Source organism: Trichechus manatus, unplaced genomic scaffold (genome assembly GCF_000243295.1).
Source record: "Trichechus manatus latirostris isolate Lorelei unplaced genomic scaffold, TriManLat1.0 scaffold00042, whole genome shotgun sequence".
NCBI classification, from domain to species: Eukaryota; Metazoa; Chordata; class Mammalia; order Sirenia; family Trichechidae; genus Trichechus; species Trichechus manatus.
This window is the reverse complement of record NW_004443978.1, coordinates 7,834,315-7,851,901: the sequence shown is the minus strand read 5'-3', so window position 1 is coordinate 7,851,901 and position 17,587 is coordinate 7,834,315. Positions and strand designations below refer to the sequence as shown.

The 17,587-nt window shown below is 42.6% G+C and overlaps 1 protein-coding gene across 1 annotated transcript in view; it reads left to right on the top strand.

The window, feature by feature from the left end:
- CFAP61 (cilia and flagella associated protein 61) overlaps positions 1 to 17,587 on the top strand; it is a 324,874-nt gene that overhangs the window by 40,719 nt on the left and 266,568 nt on the right. The window contains exon 7 of the mRNA XM_004376425.1: positions 2,987 to 3,146. Coding sequence (XP_004376482.1) covers positions 2,987 to 3,146 — 160 coding nt within the window. The remainder of the gene's footprint in view (positions 1 to 2,986; positions 3,147 to 17,587) is intronic.

The window sequence follows — 17,587 nt, the reverse complement described above, 5'->3', positions numbered from 1 at the left end:
AAAAATACCTTGGCTTTATTTATTTGGGCTGTAAGTACTACTTTTGCAGTAATGAAGAATGCATGGTAATGGTAATTATCCTGAGATTTAAAAAAAAAAAAAAATCCCTTGGCTTTATTTATTTGGGCTGTAAGTACTACTTTTGCAGTAGTGAAGAATGCGTTGCACCATGTTTTGAAAAGTTTCATGAAAAATAATAAAAAGGCTAAGAAGGAGGAGACTAGAATAAAATGTATGTGCAGCCATTGCCAGGTGCCTTCATGTTTTACCTCATGTTTTGCAAATTTTCAAGAAATAAAATTTTAAAAAGCAAAAAAAAAAAAAATAATAAGATCTTATCATTGGCTCATATTGGCAGGATTTATGTCACCCAGAGGCTGCCGGGACATATGTGAACCCAGATAATGGGTATCAAAATCAATAACGCATAACAAAAATTCTGAATTGGTCCCTTAATCAGCATGCCTTCATTAGTGAAAACACATAATATCAACAAAAAATTCAAAAGGAGAAAATAATTGGGTCTTGAAAGCGTTATCTATGTCTATGGAGTCTGGATAGTGGAAATACTAAATGATGGTGAGTTACTGTACCTCTCTTCCTAACTCCTGTTCAGTGACAGCATAGTCATAGCTTGACATTGTCCATGATGGGAGTATTTATACCACCGAAATGGGAAAATGCAACAAATCAGGCCTTTTAATTCCCTGAATGCTGATTACGCATCTATCAGCTCACCACTGCTTTTAGGCGACTACCAGAGATGACAGAGCAAAGTACATCGAGTTCATTTCTTGCCAAACCAGCACATGGCAGTCAGGGGCCCTGCATGTAGAATTCCTAGGAGCTATGTGTGAGCTGTGTGGGAAAGCCTTAACTAGTTAAAAGATTTTTTAACTGGGCTTCCTATGGCTTGATAGCTACTTTGGAGGAGTTTTGAGTCACTGTTTTGCTGCAAGTTCCTTGCCCTAACTTTATCCTGCTTACCTTGACATCTGCTGTTTACTCCAAATGGAGATTTAAAAGAAGTGGTGCTGGAGGCCCAGGACAGCTCCTGGAGATGGATGGGTGGAGCATCTTCTTTGGCACCATGCAGGGCGTGGGCAGTCGTGGCCCAGGTAGTCACCCCTGACCTACAGGCAAGGGAGAGCCTGCCAGGTCAGCAGTGCCCTTGGCAGCAGGTCAAGAGGATCAAGGCCAACAGTGTAACAGTGAGGGCAGGACCCCTGGAACATCGCCACCCGACAGGGTAGGTGGCTGCGGAGCTTTTTGGATGGAGGTGTAAACTGTCCAATGCACACGTGTCTATATATGGGCCTGTGTGAAGATAAGCCACTGCACACAGGGCTTTCTAGTGACTTAGATCACTAGACTTATGTGTCACCATGTGGATCTTCACAAGAAAAAAAACAACAAAACTTACAGTTTTTTGCTACAGGATAAGATAATTGAAGACACCTCTGGTAAGAAACACTTCTGTCAGCTGGAAGATAGATCACAGCCGCCAATAAAGTAAAAAAGTTTATTAAATCAATTCATTTTTCCAGAATATACATACACACACATACAAAAATGCATTTTAATGCTCCTGTAAATTCATATTGTTTCTCCAATCAGAATAGTTATTTGAAAGAAACTCAAAAGCAAAAGCAGATATTTTTACAGTACATCGTTGCTTTGTTTTAGTCTATACTTGTGAACTTCCGCGAGTTGTTACAACCCTGGATGAATGATGGGAATATAACAGGTTGTAGAATTGGAGAACGTTAAATCTTTGTTCCTAATGGCAAAACATATTTTTCTCATTTTCATCAGAATGTGTGATCCAGGCCATTTGAAATCAAATTCTCAACATAATGAGCCATTAGTGTAATAGCTCATTACTAACAGCGGTCATAAATAATACATTCTTATCATGCACATGCAGCCCGCCATGAAACAAGCAAAAGGTATTTCAGGCCATCGAAGTTTTGTTGTGCCAGTGTGGCTGTAGATTAGAGGACATCTCCATGTGAACCAAGATGGATGCCAATTTTCCCTGCCGAGAGTGAAGCTGGCTGCCTCTCTCTGCACATATGGTAGATGGATTGGTTAATCAACGTCTGCTGAGTCTTGGGCCTAAAATTATAGAGAAGCCAGACAATTGTGACTATGCAGCCTTTGTTCACAAGTGCAAACAAGACAATCACTTGTTATTTGGGGAAAAAATTAAAATGTTTACTCTGGATTTTTATTAAAGTGCTGATTGCTTGATAAAACAGCTGTGCAAATTCAGCTTTTTATAGCATGTATCATTTTCGGTTTGGGTGTAAAGAAAAAATATGCATGGAAAATTGAATTTAAAAATAATTCCTCTTGTATTTCAGCATTAGGGAGAAGATAAAGGGAGTCACACATTTCTTTTTCAAAGATATGTTTGAGAACAAATACTTTTAGGAAGACATATTTGAGAACTGATAGTTTAATACCAAATTTTTTATCATTGAATATCCTGGGCATTAATTATTGCGGCTTGATTCTCTGTTTCAGATATTGGTCTGATGGACACTGCCTGATGGCCAGTCTTACTGGGAACTGTGCTTGGTGGAGGGAGGAAAGTAGACAGAAAGGCTGGGCTTACCGGGGGATAATGAAGAGACACCAAATGGAGAGGATGTGGGGCAGCAGGGAGATTGTCTGGGCAAAGAGGACAAGTGTTAAGCTCGAGTAGTTTCCCCTCAAGAACTCTCTGGCGTCATCCCAGAGCTCCTGAACCCCCTCTAGGATTATCCAGAGTGGTCGTTCACTGATTCTTTTTTTGAGCATCTTTTATGTGCCACACATTGTGCTGGACGCTAGAGCTACTAACGAAAGACCTCATCAGCCCTTAAGTATCTCAGAATGACTCCCAAACTACCAACAGACCACAGGCCGTGGGTCAGTGGAAGTTTCACGATGAGAACTAATTTGAGGTCTGGTGGAGTAATGAGATGATTTGGTGTTGCAGGTGGAAGGCGTAGCTGTTGGGTTCATGAGTGTGTGCTCGAAAGTAAACATGCAGCTGCTACACGAGTGCTTTGACTTGGGGCCTTTCCACGGACTCTGCCACCCGCATCCTGATGATGTCCTGCAGCCACCGCGAGAGCCAAGTGTCCACGGAGGTAAAGGTGCGGTGACTGTTGCAGGAAGGCATCAGTAAATTACAGCCATGCCTTATACACAGCTGTGCCTTTTTATAAGTGACAGAACTAGAGGAAACATTTGATATTGCCTTCTCCAATCCCCTTTAAGGAGTAGTTCCCAAGGTTAATACATGCTTGTGTAAGTATCTGTGAGCCTGGGTAGTCAAAAGTGTGAGGTATAGTTGGACATAGTGGCCTTGCAGTTTAAGATTTCCTAAATTCAGAATGTATTGGACATTTCATTGGTAGCATAGACATAAGTTACAGTTAAATAATTGCTAGCATTTCAGGATTTTACTCACACACACACACACAGACCCTGAGTATATTAAGTGAATTTTTCAAATCAAGAACTCAGGAAGTTCTGTATGCCTTTAAGTTTTATTCTCAGCAGTTAGTGCTTCTGTGCTTGTCTTTGACAAATAATTATGTAATAAAAGTCTATTGCAAATAGTCATTGTAAACTTGCCTAACTTATTTCTAGCCACACGAAATAATAAAATTGATTTTAGAACATTGTCTGTATCAGGATTTTCACCAAGTGAAATGAGAATTTTCACAAAGTTAGATAACCTCAGACTTTGGTGTTTTAATTTAATGAGGTTTTACTGCATCCGTGAGTATCACTGCGGTTAAGACTTTGGTTCTTCTGTCAGACAGATGCAGGCAGGCAAGTGACCTTTTCACTCACTTCTCTAAGCCTGAGTTTCTTCATTGTGAAGTGGGGATGCTATTGGTGTCACCACATAGGGAGTTGTGAAGTCTTCTTGAGACCACTGTGTAAAGAAGCTTTACGCAGTGTCTTGAGTAAACTCAGTGCCCACGAGTGTGGGTTGTTATTTCTTTGTGATGAGCCTTTCACCTACTTGAGTAATCCCAGATTAAATTCCAGGCATTTTGAATTGCTGTGCTTTCTCACATCTGGAAGATTATATCAAGATTGTTTAAAAATAGGAAGAGGAGCAAACTATGTAGTGGTAAATATGGGCCTGTCAATCTGAACAAGGACAAGTAGCAGTTTGGCTTGATCTTGCCCTCTGGGCTGGAAATCTAGCACATGGGTGTACAGAACGTGTCTGAATGTGCACATCCATTGCAGAGATCACAAAATCATGAATGGAGAAGTGTTTCCCTTTTGTACTGATGACACCACCTGTTACGGATTGAATTTTGCACCACCCCCCAAAAAAAACCTGTGTCAACTTGGCTAGGCTGTGATTCCTAGTATTGTGTGGTTGTCCTCCATTTTGTGATCTGATGTGTTGTAAATTCTAACCTCTTTGATGTTAATGAGGCAGGATTAGAGCAGTTATGTTAATGAGGCAGGACACAATGTACAGGATTAGGTTGTATCTTGAGTTACTCTCTTTTGGGATATAAGAGACAGGAAAGTAGAAAGGAGTGACAGCTCATTACCACCAAGCAAGAAGAGCCAGGAGAAGAGCATGTCGTTTGGACTTGGGGTCCCTATGCTGAGAAGCTCCTAGACCCAGGGGAAGGTTGATGACAAAGACCTTCCCCCAGAACTGACAGTGAGAGAAAGCCTTCCTCTGGAGCTGGTGCCCTGAATTCAGCATGAGACAGTCCTGAAACATAAATTATCATTGTCAATTTCAAATGCATAAATTCTTCTTGAAGGTAGCACTAAATAGGAGCATTTTTGTAGCTCATTTTTCACATATATAATATGGAGGTAAAAATAGCACCTACCGCAAAGAGTTATTGGGAGGATTAAATACTAATAGAATCCATGCAAAATGCTTAGTTTAGTGCCAAGCACAGAGTAAGTCCTGAAGAATTTTAAGTGGTTTTTGTTTGTTTTGTGGTTGCTGTTGTTATTAAAAACAGGTTGAAGATGTGTAGTCCCTTCCAATGTGTTCCTGTGTGGCTCTGATGCTACTGATACGCCACACGTAGAACAAATGGAAAATTTGTGTCTTAGAAACTTTATGGGGGTTCATGGATAAGAATCAGCATAAATCTGATTACTAGAATGTGAGAAGTAATCAAATCTCCACTCTCCCTCTTCTCTATCATCTCTTGACACCGGCTGCCCACGTGGGACTTTATCTCTTGAATGCTAGCCACCTGGAGCTAGGAGAGCTCTCACAAGTTAAAAGGACACCATCCTTCAGACTACCAAATAGGCAGACACCAGCTACATGTTTGGGGAGTCCATGCCACATCTCAGACTTCTGACCTGCTGGCCACAGATTTGGGGTTTTCCTACTGCCCCTTCAGGATGCCAGCCGTAAGCTCAGGAGCCTCCCTTGGACTCCCTCACTCTCACCTGCTGGCTCCCCCTACTCCTTTGGATTTTATAATTTGCTGGAATGACTCACAGAATTCACAGAAAGTACTAATAATTTTATTATAGCAAAAGAATACAAATCAGGATCATCATAAGGAAGAGACGCATGGGCGAGGTCTGAGAGGGATCCCAGTGCAGAGCTTCCATGTTCCAAAGAGGGCACTTCACCCTCTCTTTGTCAACCAGGAAGCTCTCTGAGCCTCTGTGTTTAGAGCTTTTTATCAGCCAGTCGTGACTGAATCCCCACTGCATATGCATGATAGACTAAAGTATGCCTCCTGAGGTTAGCTGCCATCAGCCTACCAGGTGAGTCTTTTCTGGTTTGGCCAGCCCCCGCTTATTAGCACAAATCCTTAGGCATGGTCTGGAGGTTTCAGATAAAGGCACATAGTTACTCCCAGGGTTACTTCACAGGAACGAAGGACAAAGGCCAAAATGGTTTTCCAGCACCACACTGAGGGAGTAGGGGGATTGAAATTCAAAATTTAAGCTGAACTCAGGACTTAAAATCACACATAATTCAGTATATCTCTGTCAAGCAAAAGCCCATATCAAGAGATATGGAAGCTAAAAGAAGCCCTGCTTCTGTCTACCTCCTTTACTGTTTTTACTTAAAAGCAGTTGGTCTAAGACAGAATGATAAGTAAAGAAAATAGAAAAACTTCTCTTGTTATGTTCTGTGTCTTGTTTATTTTTGAAAATCCAGCTTCAAGTTCACTGATACAAAGATAATTCTTTATGAAATTTTCACTGGGGAGCTAATATTGTAGATTTCCAAATAACCCAGGGATAGATTCACAAATAATCAACAGCTCATTATATCTAACAAAAGTCAGCAACACATTTCACTGCCATCTTCCTATCAGCAACAACAAAGAATGAGGCTCAGGAGAAAATTCTAAATGCACTGTGATCTCCTGTTACCTTTTTTTTTTTTGATGAAAGTCTCAAGTTAAAGGAAATATAATTTCTCTAAACTACATACAAAAAATCTTGTTTCAAAAGAGCACACATCATTGTGCCTTGTATCTTGGATTTTGTTTAGTGCTGTTTAGCGCTTTTTCCTTTTGAAAAGATTTTCATGTATCTCATTTTATCCTCATAACTTGATGTAGGAGAACTAGAACTGGTAATGTTGTCTCCATTCTACACTTGCTAAGCTCATCCAAAGGAACCCTGGTGGCGCAGTGGTTAAAGCGTTTGGCTGCTAATCAAAAGGTTGGTGGTTTGAACCTACCAGCTGCTCTATGGGAGAAAGATGTGACAGTCTGCTTCTGTGAAGATTACAGCCTTGGAAATCCTGTGGGGAAGTTCTGCTCTGTCCTGTAGATTCGCTATGAGTCTGAATCTACTTGATGGCAATGAGTTTAAGCTCCAGGTCTGGTCTTTTCCCACCAGCTTGGAAACCTGCAATTGCACACTAACTCCAACCTTTCCAAGCAGAAGAATGTCAAGGCTCAACATGCTTAAGCTGGTCTCACTTGTTTGCTAATACAGCAATCTTCCTTCTTTAGCTATCCTCACACATAATGATTAACCTGCTGTTATTCATCACCTCATCATTTTAGCCATATCAGTAGTTTCCACTGAATCTAAAAAGCTTAACCATGCACATTCAGTTTGCAGCTTACTTGAATAATTTGTGTATATTTTGTGTAGTAAGCAATTTGGCCTCACCAAAAGAGAGGTCTGATTTCTGTCCTGGCTCCTGGGAGGTAGCTTCTAAACCCTTGGAGGTTCCCAAGTGATTGGAGTGTCTTTGTTATTCATGGTGGGCCCCCTACCCCACCACAACTGATAGTTTATGCAAAAAAAGTGACACATGGTGGGCCAGCTACATACACCCCATAGTGTTAGAGTGGGGCCTGGCCATGCCGGAAAGACCAACCCTGTAGTTTAAGGTGGGGGCTTTGGGCCGCATGATATCAGCCTTACCTCTGGGAAGGAGGAGCTGCAAATTGAGTTCAACCGTATGGACAATTAATCAACAATGCCTACGTAATGAGGCACTGATAAAAACTAAGGATGCCAAAGCTCGGGTGAGCTTCCCAGGTTAGCAGTGCTCCATGCCTGTTGCCACACATCGATACTGGGAGGGTAACAAGCCCCTGAGACTCTGCCCTATGCATCTGTTTCTTGGGCTGATTTTTTAAATATATTTTTTCCCTGTGTGAGTTCCTGGCCTTTTGCCTTGGTTCTTTGGAAAAACACCTTTGGAGATTTTTTTCCCTAAGCCCTCAGGAGTTGTTACCTTTGCCCTATTTCTTTGGAGAAGCTACTTATGGGGCCTCCCGGGTTGTTTTCTACCCCAGAGGGGTTGTTACTTTTGCCCAGAGAAGAAGCTGGTCACTGCTGGTAGAAAATGTTACTTTTGTACAAGATCTGAGTTGATTGACGTCTCATGGGCTTGTGACTCTTCCAAAATGATTGGCTGGGCCACAGTCTTGCAAGGGATTGGTCAGTTTGCCATGCAAATAGTGGTTGAATATCTACCCAATAGGACTGAGTGACTTGGGGTCCACGAAGGATGATTGGTTGGTTTGTGGTCCTGCTGGGTGGGCCATGCCTTGAAATTGACAAGGAGATTGCTTATATAAGCAGTCAATCCCACAGAGGTTTTCAGAGAAGAGAGAAGATAGAAGAAGCAGAGAGAGAGGAGGTGAGGTACCTCCTAAAAGAGCTGTAATGTGGCTCGAGTGCTATAACATTGAATACAGCAAGAGGTCTGGAAAGGATGCTGCAGCAGAGCCAGCAATGAGAGGCTCAGAAGGGGCCCTGTGGCAGAGCTTGCTATGACAGGCCTGGAAGGGGCCCTGTGGTAGAGGCAGCAGTGACGGCAGAAAGCTACAGCTAGGAGAGCAACAGTTGAGGATGCTGCTGCACTGGCTATGAGCTGGGCCAGTTAGCAACAGAAAGGTCAATGGCAGGAAGGCAAAAGGCAGTGAGACCTACACAACTGAGAGACCTGTATGGCTGAGAGGGGGTGTGCATGTTTGAGAGGGGGGCAGGAGTGCATGGCCAAGAGAAGGGCCAGCTTGCACAGCCAAGAGAAGGGTCTGCTTGCACGGCTGGCTGAGAGAAGGGCCTGCTTGCACAGCCGAGAGAAGGGCTTACTTGCATGGCTGGCTGAGAGAAGGGCCTGCATGCATGGCCAAGGGAAGGGTGAATGTGCATAGCTGAGAGTAGGGTCTGCTTGTACAGCTGAGAAGGTCCTATTAGTGTCTGAAAGCAGCTAAGGGAACTATCCTGGTTGGAAGCTGTTCTGCACTGAAGAAGGAAGGGATGTGCTCTCTCTTTGGGGGAGCCTTCTCAGCCTCGCCTGTGTGCTTCCTGATCCTGAGGCTTCCAAGCTGATCCTTATCCCAAGTTGTAGCGTGTTACTTCTCTAATAAACCACATAACTGTGAGTATGGTCTGTGAGTTCTGTGTGGCCATTGCAACAACTTACTGAACCCAACAGAGAAGTAGAGTGTCATGGAGGCAACGACTGGTGTCAGAAATGCTTAAAAAGTGGGAAAGTGGAGGTATGTCTGACCTGTAACTCATAGGTACCAGCTTTGTGCTGATCCTGATTCTTATCCCTCAAGAATTCAGATGATTCATTGTGCTATATTACATCCTGTAATAAACGTAACTGAATATAATAGGTTTCAGTGAATTCTGTAAGTCTTTCTAGTGAATTATCATCTGAGGATGGCTTTGGGAAACCCTCAGACTTGCAGTTGGCATCAGAAGTGAGGGTAACCTTGTATAGATTCTTTAACTTTGTAATTGGACCCTAACTCCTTGCATTTGTGTCAGAGGTCTTTGGCAGACTTGGCAGTCGGGAGAACTGTGCCCTTAACCTCGCAGTTTGGCTAACTTTGGGTATCTTCCCTTAGCTACAGGTTTTGCATATATAAACTATTAGCATGTGATTGAGAACCAATGGTATTGAAGGAAGAAGTCCAAGCTGCACTGAAGGCATTGGCAAAAATCAAGGCTCCAGGAATTGACGGAATACCAATTGAGATGTTTCAGCAAGCGGTTGAAGCACTGGAGGTGCCTACTCGTCTATGCCAAGAAATTTGGAAGACAGTTACCTGGCCAGCCGACTGGAAGAGATCCATATTTGTGCCTGTTCCAAAGAAAGGTGATCCAACAGAATGCAGAAATTATCAAATAATATCATTAATATCACATGCAAGTAAAATTTTGTTGAAGATAATTCAGAAGAGGTTGTAAGAGTACGTCGATAGAGAACTGCTGGAGTTCAGGCCGGATTCAGAAGAGGACATGGAACGAGGGATAGCATTGGTGATGTCAGATGGATCCTGGCTGAAAGCAGAGAATACCAGAAAGATGTTTACCTGTGTTTTATTGACTATGCAAAGGCATTCGACTATGAGGATCATAACAAATTATGGATAACGTTACAAAGAATGGGAATTCCAGAATGCTTAATTGTGCTCATGTGGAACCTGTACATAGACCCAGAGGCAGTTGTTCAAACAACAAGGAGATACTGGGTGGTTTAAAGTCAAGAAAGGTAGGCATCAAGGTTGCATCCTTTCACCATACTTATTCAATCTGTATGCGGAGCAAATAATCCAAGAAGCTGGACTATATGAAGAAGAACAGGGCATCAGGATAGGAGGAAGACTCACTAACAGCCTGAGATATGCAGATGACCAACCTTGCTTGCTGAAAGTGAAGAGGACTTGAAGCACTTACTGATGAAGATCAAAGACTACAGCCATCAGTATGGATTACACCTCAACATAAAGGAAATAAAACTCCTCACAACTGGACCAATAAACATCATCACAATAAATGGAGGAAAGATTAAAGTTGTCAAGGATTTCATTTTACTTGGATCCACAATCAACACCCATGGAAGCAGCAGTCAAGAAATCAAAAGATGCATTGCACTGGGCAAATCTGGTGCAAAAGACCTCTTTAAAATGTTGAAAAGCAAAGATGTTACTTTAAGGACTAAGATGCACTAGACCCAAGCGATGATATTTTTGATTGCCTCATTTGCATGCTAAATCAAGACAAGGAGTAAGGAAGACCAGAAAAGAATTGATGCCTTTGAATTATGGTGTTGACAAAGAATGTTGAGTATACCATGGACTGCCAGAAGAACAAACAAATCTGTCTTGGAGGAAGTACAGCCAGAATGCTCCTTAGAAGCGAGGATAATGAGACTTCGTCTCACATACTTTGGACATGTTATCAGGAGGGACATCATTCTTGGTAAAGTAGAGGGTCATCAAAAGAGAGGAAGACCCTCAATGAGATGGATTGACACAGTGGCTACAACAATGGGCTCAAACATAGCAACGATTGTGAGGATGGCACAGGACCCGGCAGTGTTTTGTTCTGTTGTACATGCAGTCACTGTGAGTGGGAACCTACTCAACAACACCTAACAACAACAACAACCTATTAGACACACTCGTAAGTTCTGGCTTGTATGTACTAAACCTTGATGATGGTGTAAGAGTTTTTATAATCAGACACCTCAACTCAGGAGGGCAAAGTTTTACCTTTTTTTGTTTTCCTACAACTCCTGTGCACCTATTTTAACTGACAGCTGAAAATGTAAGTAAATCAATTCAAGGTGAATTGAGTCACTTCTGATTCTAATCTCAGTCAATTTAGGATTTGATAATCAATGTCTGTATGTTCAAAAATCCAGTTGCACTCATTCAGAATGAGAAGATATAGAAAAAGATGTGGAAGGCTCATTTGGCCATGACATCAACAGGAAGTGATAATGAGACCTTCTTGTGGTGTCGGGAAGTAACATCCAAATGTGATTGTCCTGTCCTTTCTATGAGCTATTTCACAAAAATCTGAAGAATTGCACCTGAATTGGAGAGTGTCAGTTGAGGGACACTGAAATATTGGAACAGTTCCCAGGATGGATGGTTAGGGCCTCAAAAGACAGGTCCTGGAGGGATGAATGAGGAAATCGGATGCCTCTGGCCTGTCATTGGCTGCTGGTAAGATCTTAATGTAGATTTGTTGAATGAATGCACGTATGGGTGGCTGGCTGGCTGGATAACTAAGTGAAAGAACGGGGCCAGAGCATTGTTTTCAAATACCTGGAGGCCTGTCATATAGAAGACAGATTTTTTTTGTGCGGTGGACAAAACTGGGGCCAATGGGAATAAGGATGCAGAAATTCACCCAGTATAAGGAAAAACTGGTAAAGGTTTATTTATTTTTTTATTTCCTGGAAAACCTAATATAGAGTAGTGAGTTCCCCAAACATTTGAAGAAGTTATAAGAAGCAGTCATAGATACTAAAGAAGGGCTTTCTGCTTGTGTGGGAGAGTACTAAATGAGATCTAGTACCCACTGCCGTCGCGGACTCTGACTCACGGTGACTCCATGTGTTGCAGACTGTAACTGTGCTCCATTGAGTTTTCTTGGCTGTAATCTTTATGGAAGCAGATCTGCAGACCTTTCTTCAGTGGTGCTGCTGGGTGGGTTCGAACCACCAATCTTTAGGTTAATAGTCAAGCACAAACCGCTTGTGCCACCCACTCTCTAAAAATTTAGTGCCCACCTATCAGGAAGTTCCATATGCCTGGCAGTTGATGAATATTCTCTTTAGTGACAACGAAATGGTCCAAAACAATATTTTTTTTCCAGTTGGACCCACTGCTGGTCATGCTGGGCATTTGCAAATCAAGCTGCGTCTTTTGTTAGCTCCACCATCACAATACAGATTTTGGGAATTGGGCTGGCAATTTTGTTGATGATGCGTAAGGCAAAATAGGGCACAGCCTGCACATCCACAGCTGTACTGGCATCGCCACGCTTAATCGTTAAAATAAAAAATAAAAACAAGCAAAAAGCAAAACTTTTGTTTGTCATGTAGGCCAGGGTGACCTGGGCAGTATGAATCTCTGTTTTCAAAGACCCCTCCAGTGTTTGCGTTTGTAAATCTCATTTTGCACCTGGGGCCACCTTACAAAATCTCTGTATAATTTGATGTGCTCCTTGGCGGGGAGAAATTTATTTTTATAAGACAGAATTGTGGGGCTTTCAAAAGAGTAACTAGTGTAGCCCCTTGTCCCCAAGCCATCCAGGAAGAATACTGCTTATTTTACATTTAAAATATAATTTTTGTAACAACTCCATATAAAATACAGCAATCTTGCCTTAAATTTTTTTTAAAATCACTCTTGTTGTCAGGAAATGCTTCTTTATGTCTTAATTAAATTTCTTTCCGTTGTGCTTACACATACTTATTACTTCAGATTCTCACCTCCGCAGGGGAGGAAACATTAAGAAGTGGTTGCGAACTCAGGTCTTATTTATTGTATATTAAATAGTCCAGGTCTGTTAACTTCTCTCCTTAAGGTTCTATTTTATATTCCTGAATTGATTCCCTTCTATTTTACTTTAGTCTTCTTTTAGCATGGATTCCACATATGAATGAAATGCTCATCTACAGAGCATAATAATATTTCTACCACATCTTTGCATTATAGATCTGAGAACATTTATTTTCGCAGCCAGTACGTTCTGTAGTTCATTAACTAGTGACCCACTAGGGCTCTATGGTATCTTCCTTCCCCTCCGCCCAGGTTGGGAGGGGTGTGTGTTGAGGGTAGGGGGGCTTTGTATTCTGGTTTTCCCATAAACCCACTCCCTTCCCTGGCTGGAGGTAAGCAGCACCCACCCAGCCCTGTGTCCCCACACTGAGCTTCTCACCAGTCCTGGTGTGGGTTTCAGTCCCCCCAGAGAGGAGCTCTGCTCCCTCAGCCTTCAGCCCTTGGGCGACCCTGCTCCCCAGGAGGCTGGACCTGGTTCTTTCCCTTCCAGCCAGTTGGGTCCCTTCCCATCCTCTCACTCAGTGGTGACTAACCACCTGGTGACAAGTGCCACCAACGTTGCCACTTTCTCATTGAAATTTGGGTTTGGGGCATCTCTGCTTTCCCTCCTCCGCCTTCCTTGTCTTTTTCTGGGTCCCGGGTCACAGTTCTTTGGTGTCTTGTGCTGCCCACCCCATGCACAGCAGGATCGGACCATTGTAACCCATAAGGTGGCTGATGTTTGGAAGCAGATTGCCAGACCTTTTTTCTCATCCCTATGAGTCTGGAAGTTCTGCTGAAAGTGGTTCAGCATTATAGCAACACACAAGCCTCCACTGACAGCCAGGCATTGGCCGGGAATCGAACTGGGAATTTTACCACCGAATCACCACTGCTTCCACTTGTGCTGCAGCTAGAAAACCAATTGCCTTCGCGTCAATCCTGACTCATGGCAACCCCATGAGTGCCTTTCAAACGCCTTTATAAGCGACAACAGCAACCGACGGCAACCGCTTAATCTCCTCTTGCAGAAAGCAAGATGACTGTGCTACGTGGGGTTTTCCTTCACTGGCTGATTTTTTTGAAAGTAGATCGCAAGACCTTTCTTCCCAGGCACCTCTGGGTGGACTCAAACTAAACCTTTCGGATAGTGCCTGTTAACTGTTTGCACCACCCAGGGACTTCTGTGCTGCAGACAGTGACAGCAAAATCCACGTCACTGAATATTCATTGTTGTTGATGTTGTGTGCCATTGAGTCGCTTCTAAGTCATAGCAACCCTGTAGGACAGAGTTAAACTGCCCCATAAGGTTTTCTAGGCTGTAATCTTTACAGAAGCAGGTCTCCAGGTCTTTTCTTCCAAGGAGCCACTGACGGGTTTGAACCGCAGACCTTTTACTTGGCAGCTGAGCTCTTAACCATAAAACCTAATTATACTAACTTATATTTGTTACAGTATGAATTTCATCTTTTTTAAAATAACAATATCTTTAGTATATAAAGGTAACAAAATTGCATTCTTCCAAAACTTTAGCTACTTTTTGCCAGCTTTGGTTTTCTAGAATTAATGATGGAGTTCTACTGCCTTGCTAGAGATTTTGCTAAAACTAGGAAATAATAGTGGACCTGTGCCCAAGCTGAATCGATTATATTCAAGGTTCACAGTGAGAAACTTTTAATTCTCCTGGAATCCAGATTTCTGGGGTCCACGGAGCTAGGGTGACCCACCTAGGCCATTTGCCCTTGGGTGTCCTTTTGAACTTTGAAGAAACTGGTTTCCTAAAGTCACCTTTAAGTCAGACAATGGCATAGTGAGCAGCTTAGTGGAGACTATTTGCCTTAGGCATTGGGCTCTTTTGGAGAATACGTGTGTGCAGCCAGTTTTAAGAAGTAGGAGCTCCAGGGTCTGACTGGAAGCTGTGTTGCAGGATACGTGGCATGTCCTTAATGACTCTGTTTTTACAACTGACTGGCCCTGAAGCCCTGCTCCTGCTCTGACTCTATCTCCTGAGAAACCAACATGGAAGGAATTTACAGTGACCTTAGGAGACCCTGCCCAGACTCGCCTATATAAACTGCTTTCACTGTCCCCTCTTCGGAGCACCTTCCCGATATTTTCCCATTCGAATTGGATCTACTCACAATAAATACATTGTTACACTAATTTCTGGTGTTTCTCTGCACGTTTTGGTTTTTAACAACAGTATACACTCTTTGAGGGGTTTTCAGGTAGAGTTCTTAGACTGGTAACACACCAGGAAGAACAGGCTCCAGACCGGAAAGTCAACACTTGTTGTCAGGGAAACTGACCCCAAAGCCCCTTGGTAACCATTTTGATTATTTAACAAAACCTGTTGCTGATTTTTCATCTTAATTCACATATGGGTTTCTAAGCCCTCTTGAATGCCTTTGAAAGCAACAGGACAACAAATAATGGCGACCACTTAAGAATCTATTCTTTTTGCAGGCAGCAAGATGGCTAGGAACTGGGATTTGCGCTTTCTTTTTCAGCACTGGTAATACTGCCTCAGGATGTGCCTGGGCTGTGCCCTCCACGAGTGGGATTCATTTCACAGTGGGGAAAATACAAAGGAAATTTTATATAGGGCCTTAGGTCTTCGAAAGAAAGCGGCTTTGTTTATATTCGTTATGATCATTATGTGCTGGGATTATTTTCTCAGTAGGCGGTGTCTCTTTTGCCCATATTTATGAAGCAGGGAAGAAGGCATTTAGTGAATTTCAAGAGTGTATTTGACTGTAAAACACATCTCTCTTAGTATATTCACATGTGTAAAAAGCCCTTTTATTTGTTTTCTCTGGTGACCTCCTTTCTTTCTGGGGTAGATCCCGGTTTGTTGTTGTTTTCCGTTTCCAAATGGGAAGCTGAATGATAATAATGAAAGATTATGCAAAAAGTCCATGTTTAAAATAATGTTGATATGCTACTTGTGTTGCAGGATAATTATAGTAATTTGGCTATTACGCTATAAGGAGTCAGGGGTTAGTTGCTAGAAAACACAGTGATGGGGTGATTCAAGGGATTTTCATCCCAACTGGCTGTTTGATCCTGCTGACTTTTCTTTTGAAAATCAATTGCTCACGGTGAATACTTTGAATTCCCCCTTGATTAAATTGGCTGTCAGTGGGCTGCAGTGTTGCGTTGGGGTCACTGTGAGTTCTGTGTCTGCTCATGTTTACACCTGGTTTTTGATGAATCTTAAAATATCATGGACCAAATTTAATTTGAGGGAGGCAGCTAAGGAAGCAATTACTAAAAATCACAGTTTTTGCACATGGCAGCAAAGGAACATTCATTCATTCTAAAGCCCAACATGAAGCCAGTTATTTTGCTGCTGGGTTGCAAGTCTTCTTCCCACTGCATGTTGCTGGGCTTTTGGTGTTTTTCAGATCTCCAGGAATACATAGGTTTGCTCATCAGCAGACCTGATAAGAGTCACCATGAAAATTGGGGCTGACTTCAGGTTCATCCTTGACAGCTTTTCCTTTTCCCCTCTAGGTTATTAATGTGTTCAGGTTGTCTATTTCTTTTGAGTCAACTTTAATAAATTAGATTTTTCTAGAAAAGCATCCAATATATGAAGAAGATTAAAAAATTTTAAGTATAGAGTTAACATTTATATATATATATATATATATAGACACACCCACATACATATAACCCATGTGTTACAGAGCAGAACGGCTCCATAGGGTTTTCTTGCCTGTAATCTTAATGGAAGCATATCACCAGGCCTGTCTTCTGTGGTGCAGCTGGGTGGCTTCAAACTGCCAATATTTAAGCTAGCAGTTGAGTGCCAACTGTTTGTGCCACCTAGGAACCTTTTCAAGCGTATCGGCCTGCACTTTTGTAGAATGTGCTTCAGTTTGGCTGATGTTTTCTCATGATGAGATTCACGGTATGCACACGTGGTAGGATTGTCACAGAAGTCACTCTGGGTTGTTTGCATCCTATCTGGTGCTACATGATTTCGGTCTGTCCCATTTCTTGATGATGTCATGTCACCTTGATCACTTGATTAAAGTGACTCTTTTAGGTATAAAGTTAAAATTGTTTCAGTTTATCCCAAAGATCTCTGCAGAAATCTATGCTGTAGTCATATCTTTATTCTTGGCCTGTATATTGGCTATATTCCATGGTAGAATTCTCGCCTTCAACGTGGGAGACCTGGGTTTGATTCCCAGCTGATGCACTGATGTGCAGCCACCACCTGTCTGTCAGTGGAGGCTTGTGTGTTGCTGTGATGCTGAACAGGTTGCAGCAGAGCTTCCAGACTAAGATGGACTAGGAAGAAAGGCTTAGTGAGCTATTTCTGAAAATAGGCCAGTGAAAACCCTATCCAATCCTGTTGGGCATGGGGTTGTTGTGAGTGGGGCCACCTCAATGGCAATTAACGATAACATATTGGCTCTAACCTGATTCTCACTTGGAATCAGCAACTTCAAACTGCTGATCCTATTTTAGTCTCCTCTTGGTATTTCGGCTTTGCCCCATCCAGTACCCCACTGCAGGGGCTTGCTGCTGTTGCAATCTCCTTGGGAAATGACGCTTTTGGTGGCTCAGTCAACCCTTCTATGCCTGACCTGGCTTCACCTTCTGGTAAGTGCTGCTCTGTGGTCGGTCTCATGGGCAAATGGTTCCAGACACTCCTTTTAACCAAAATTGCCACCCCCCAGTAGGCTCTCCTGGTCTCTGTCTCGGATGCTCACGAACAACAACCCAGGGTTCCACCGCCAGGTCTAGAGCTTTACCTACAATTTAATCTCTCTGTAGCTCTGGTTATG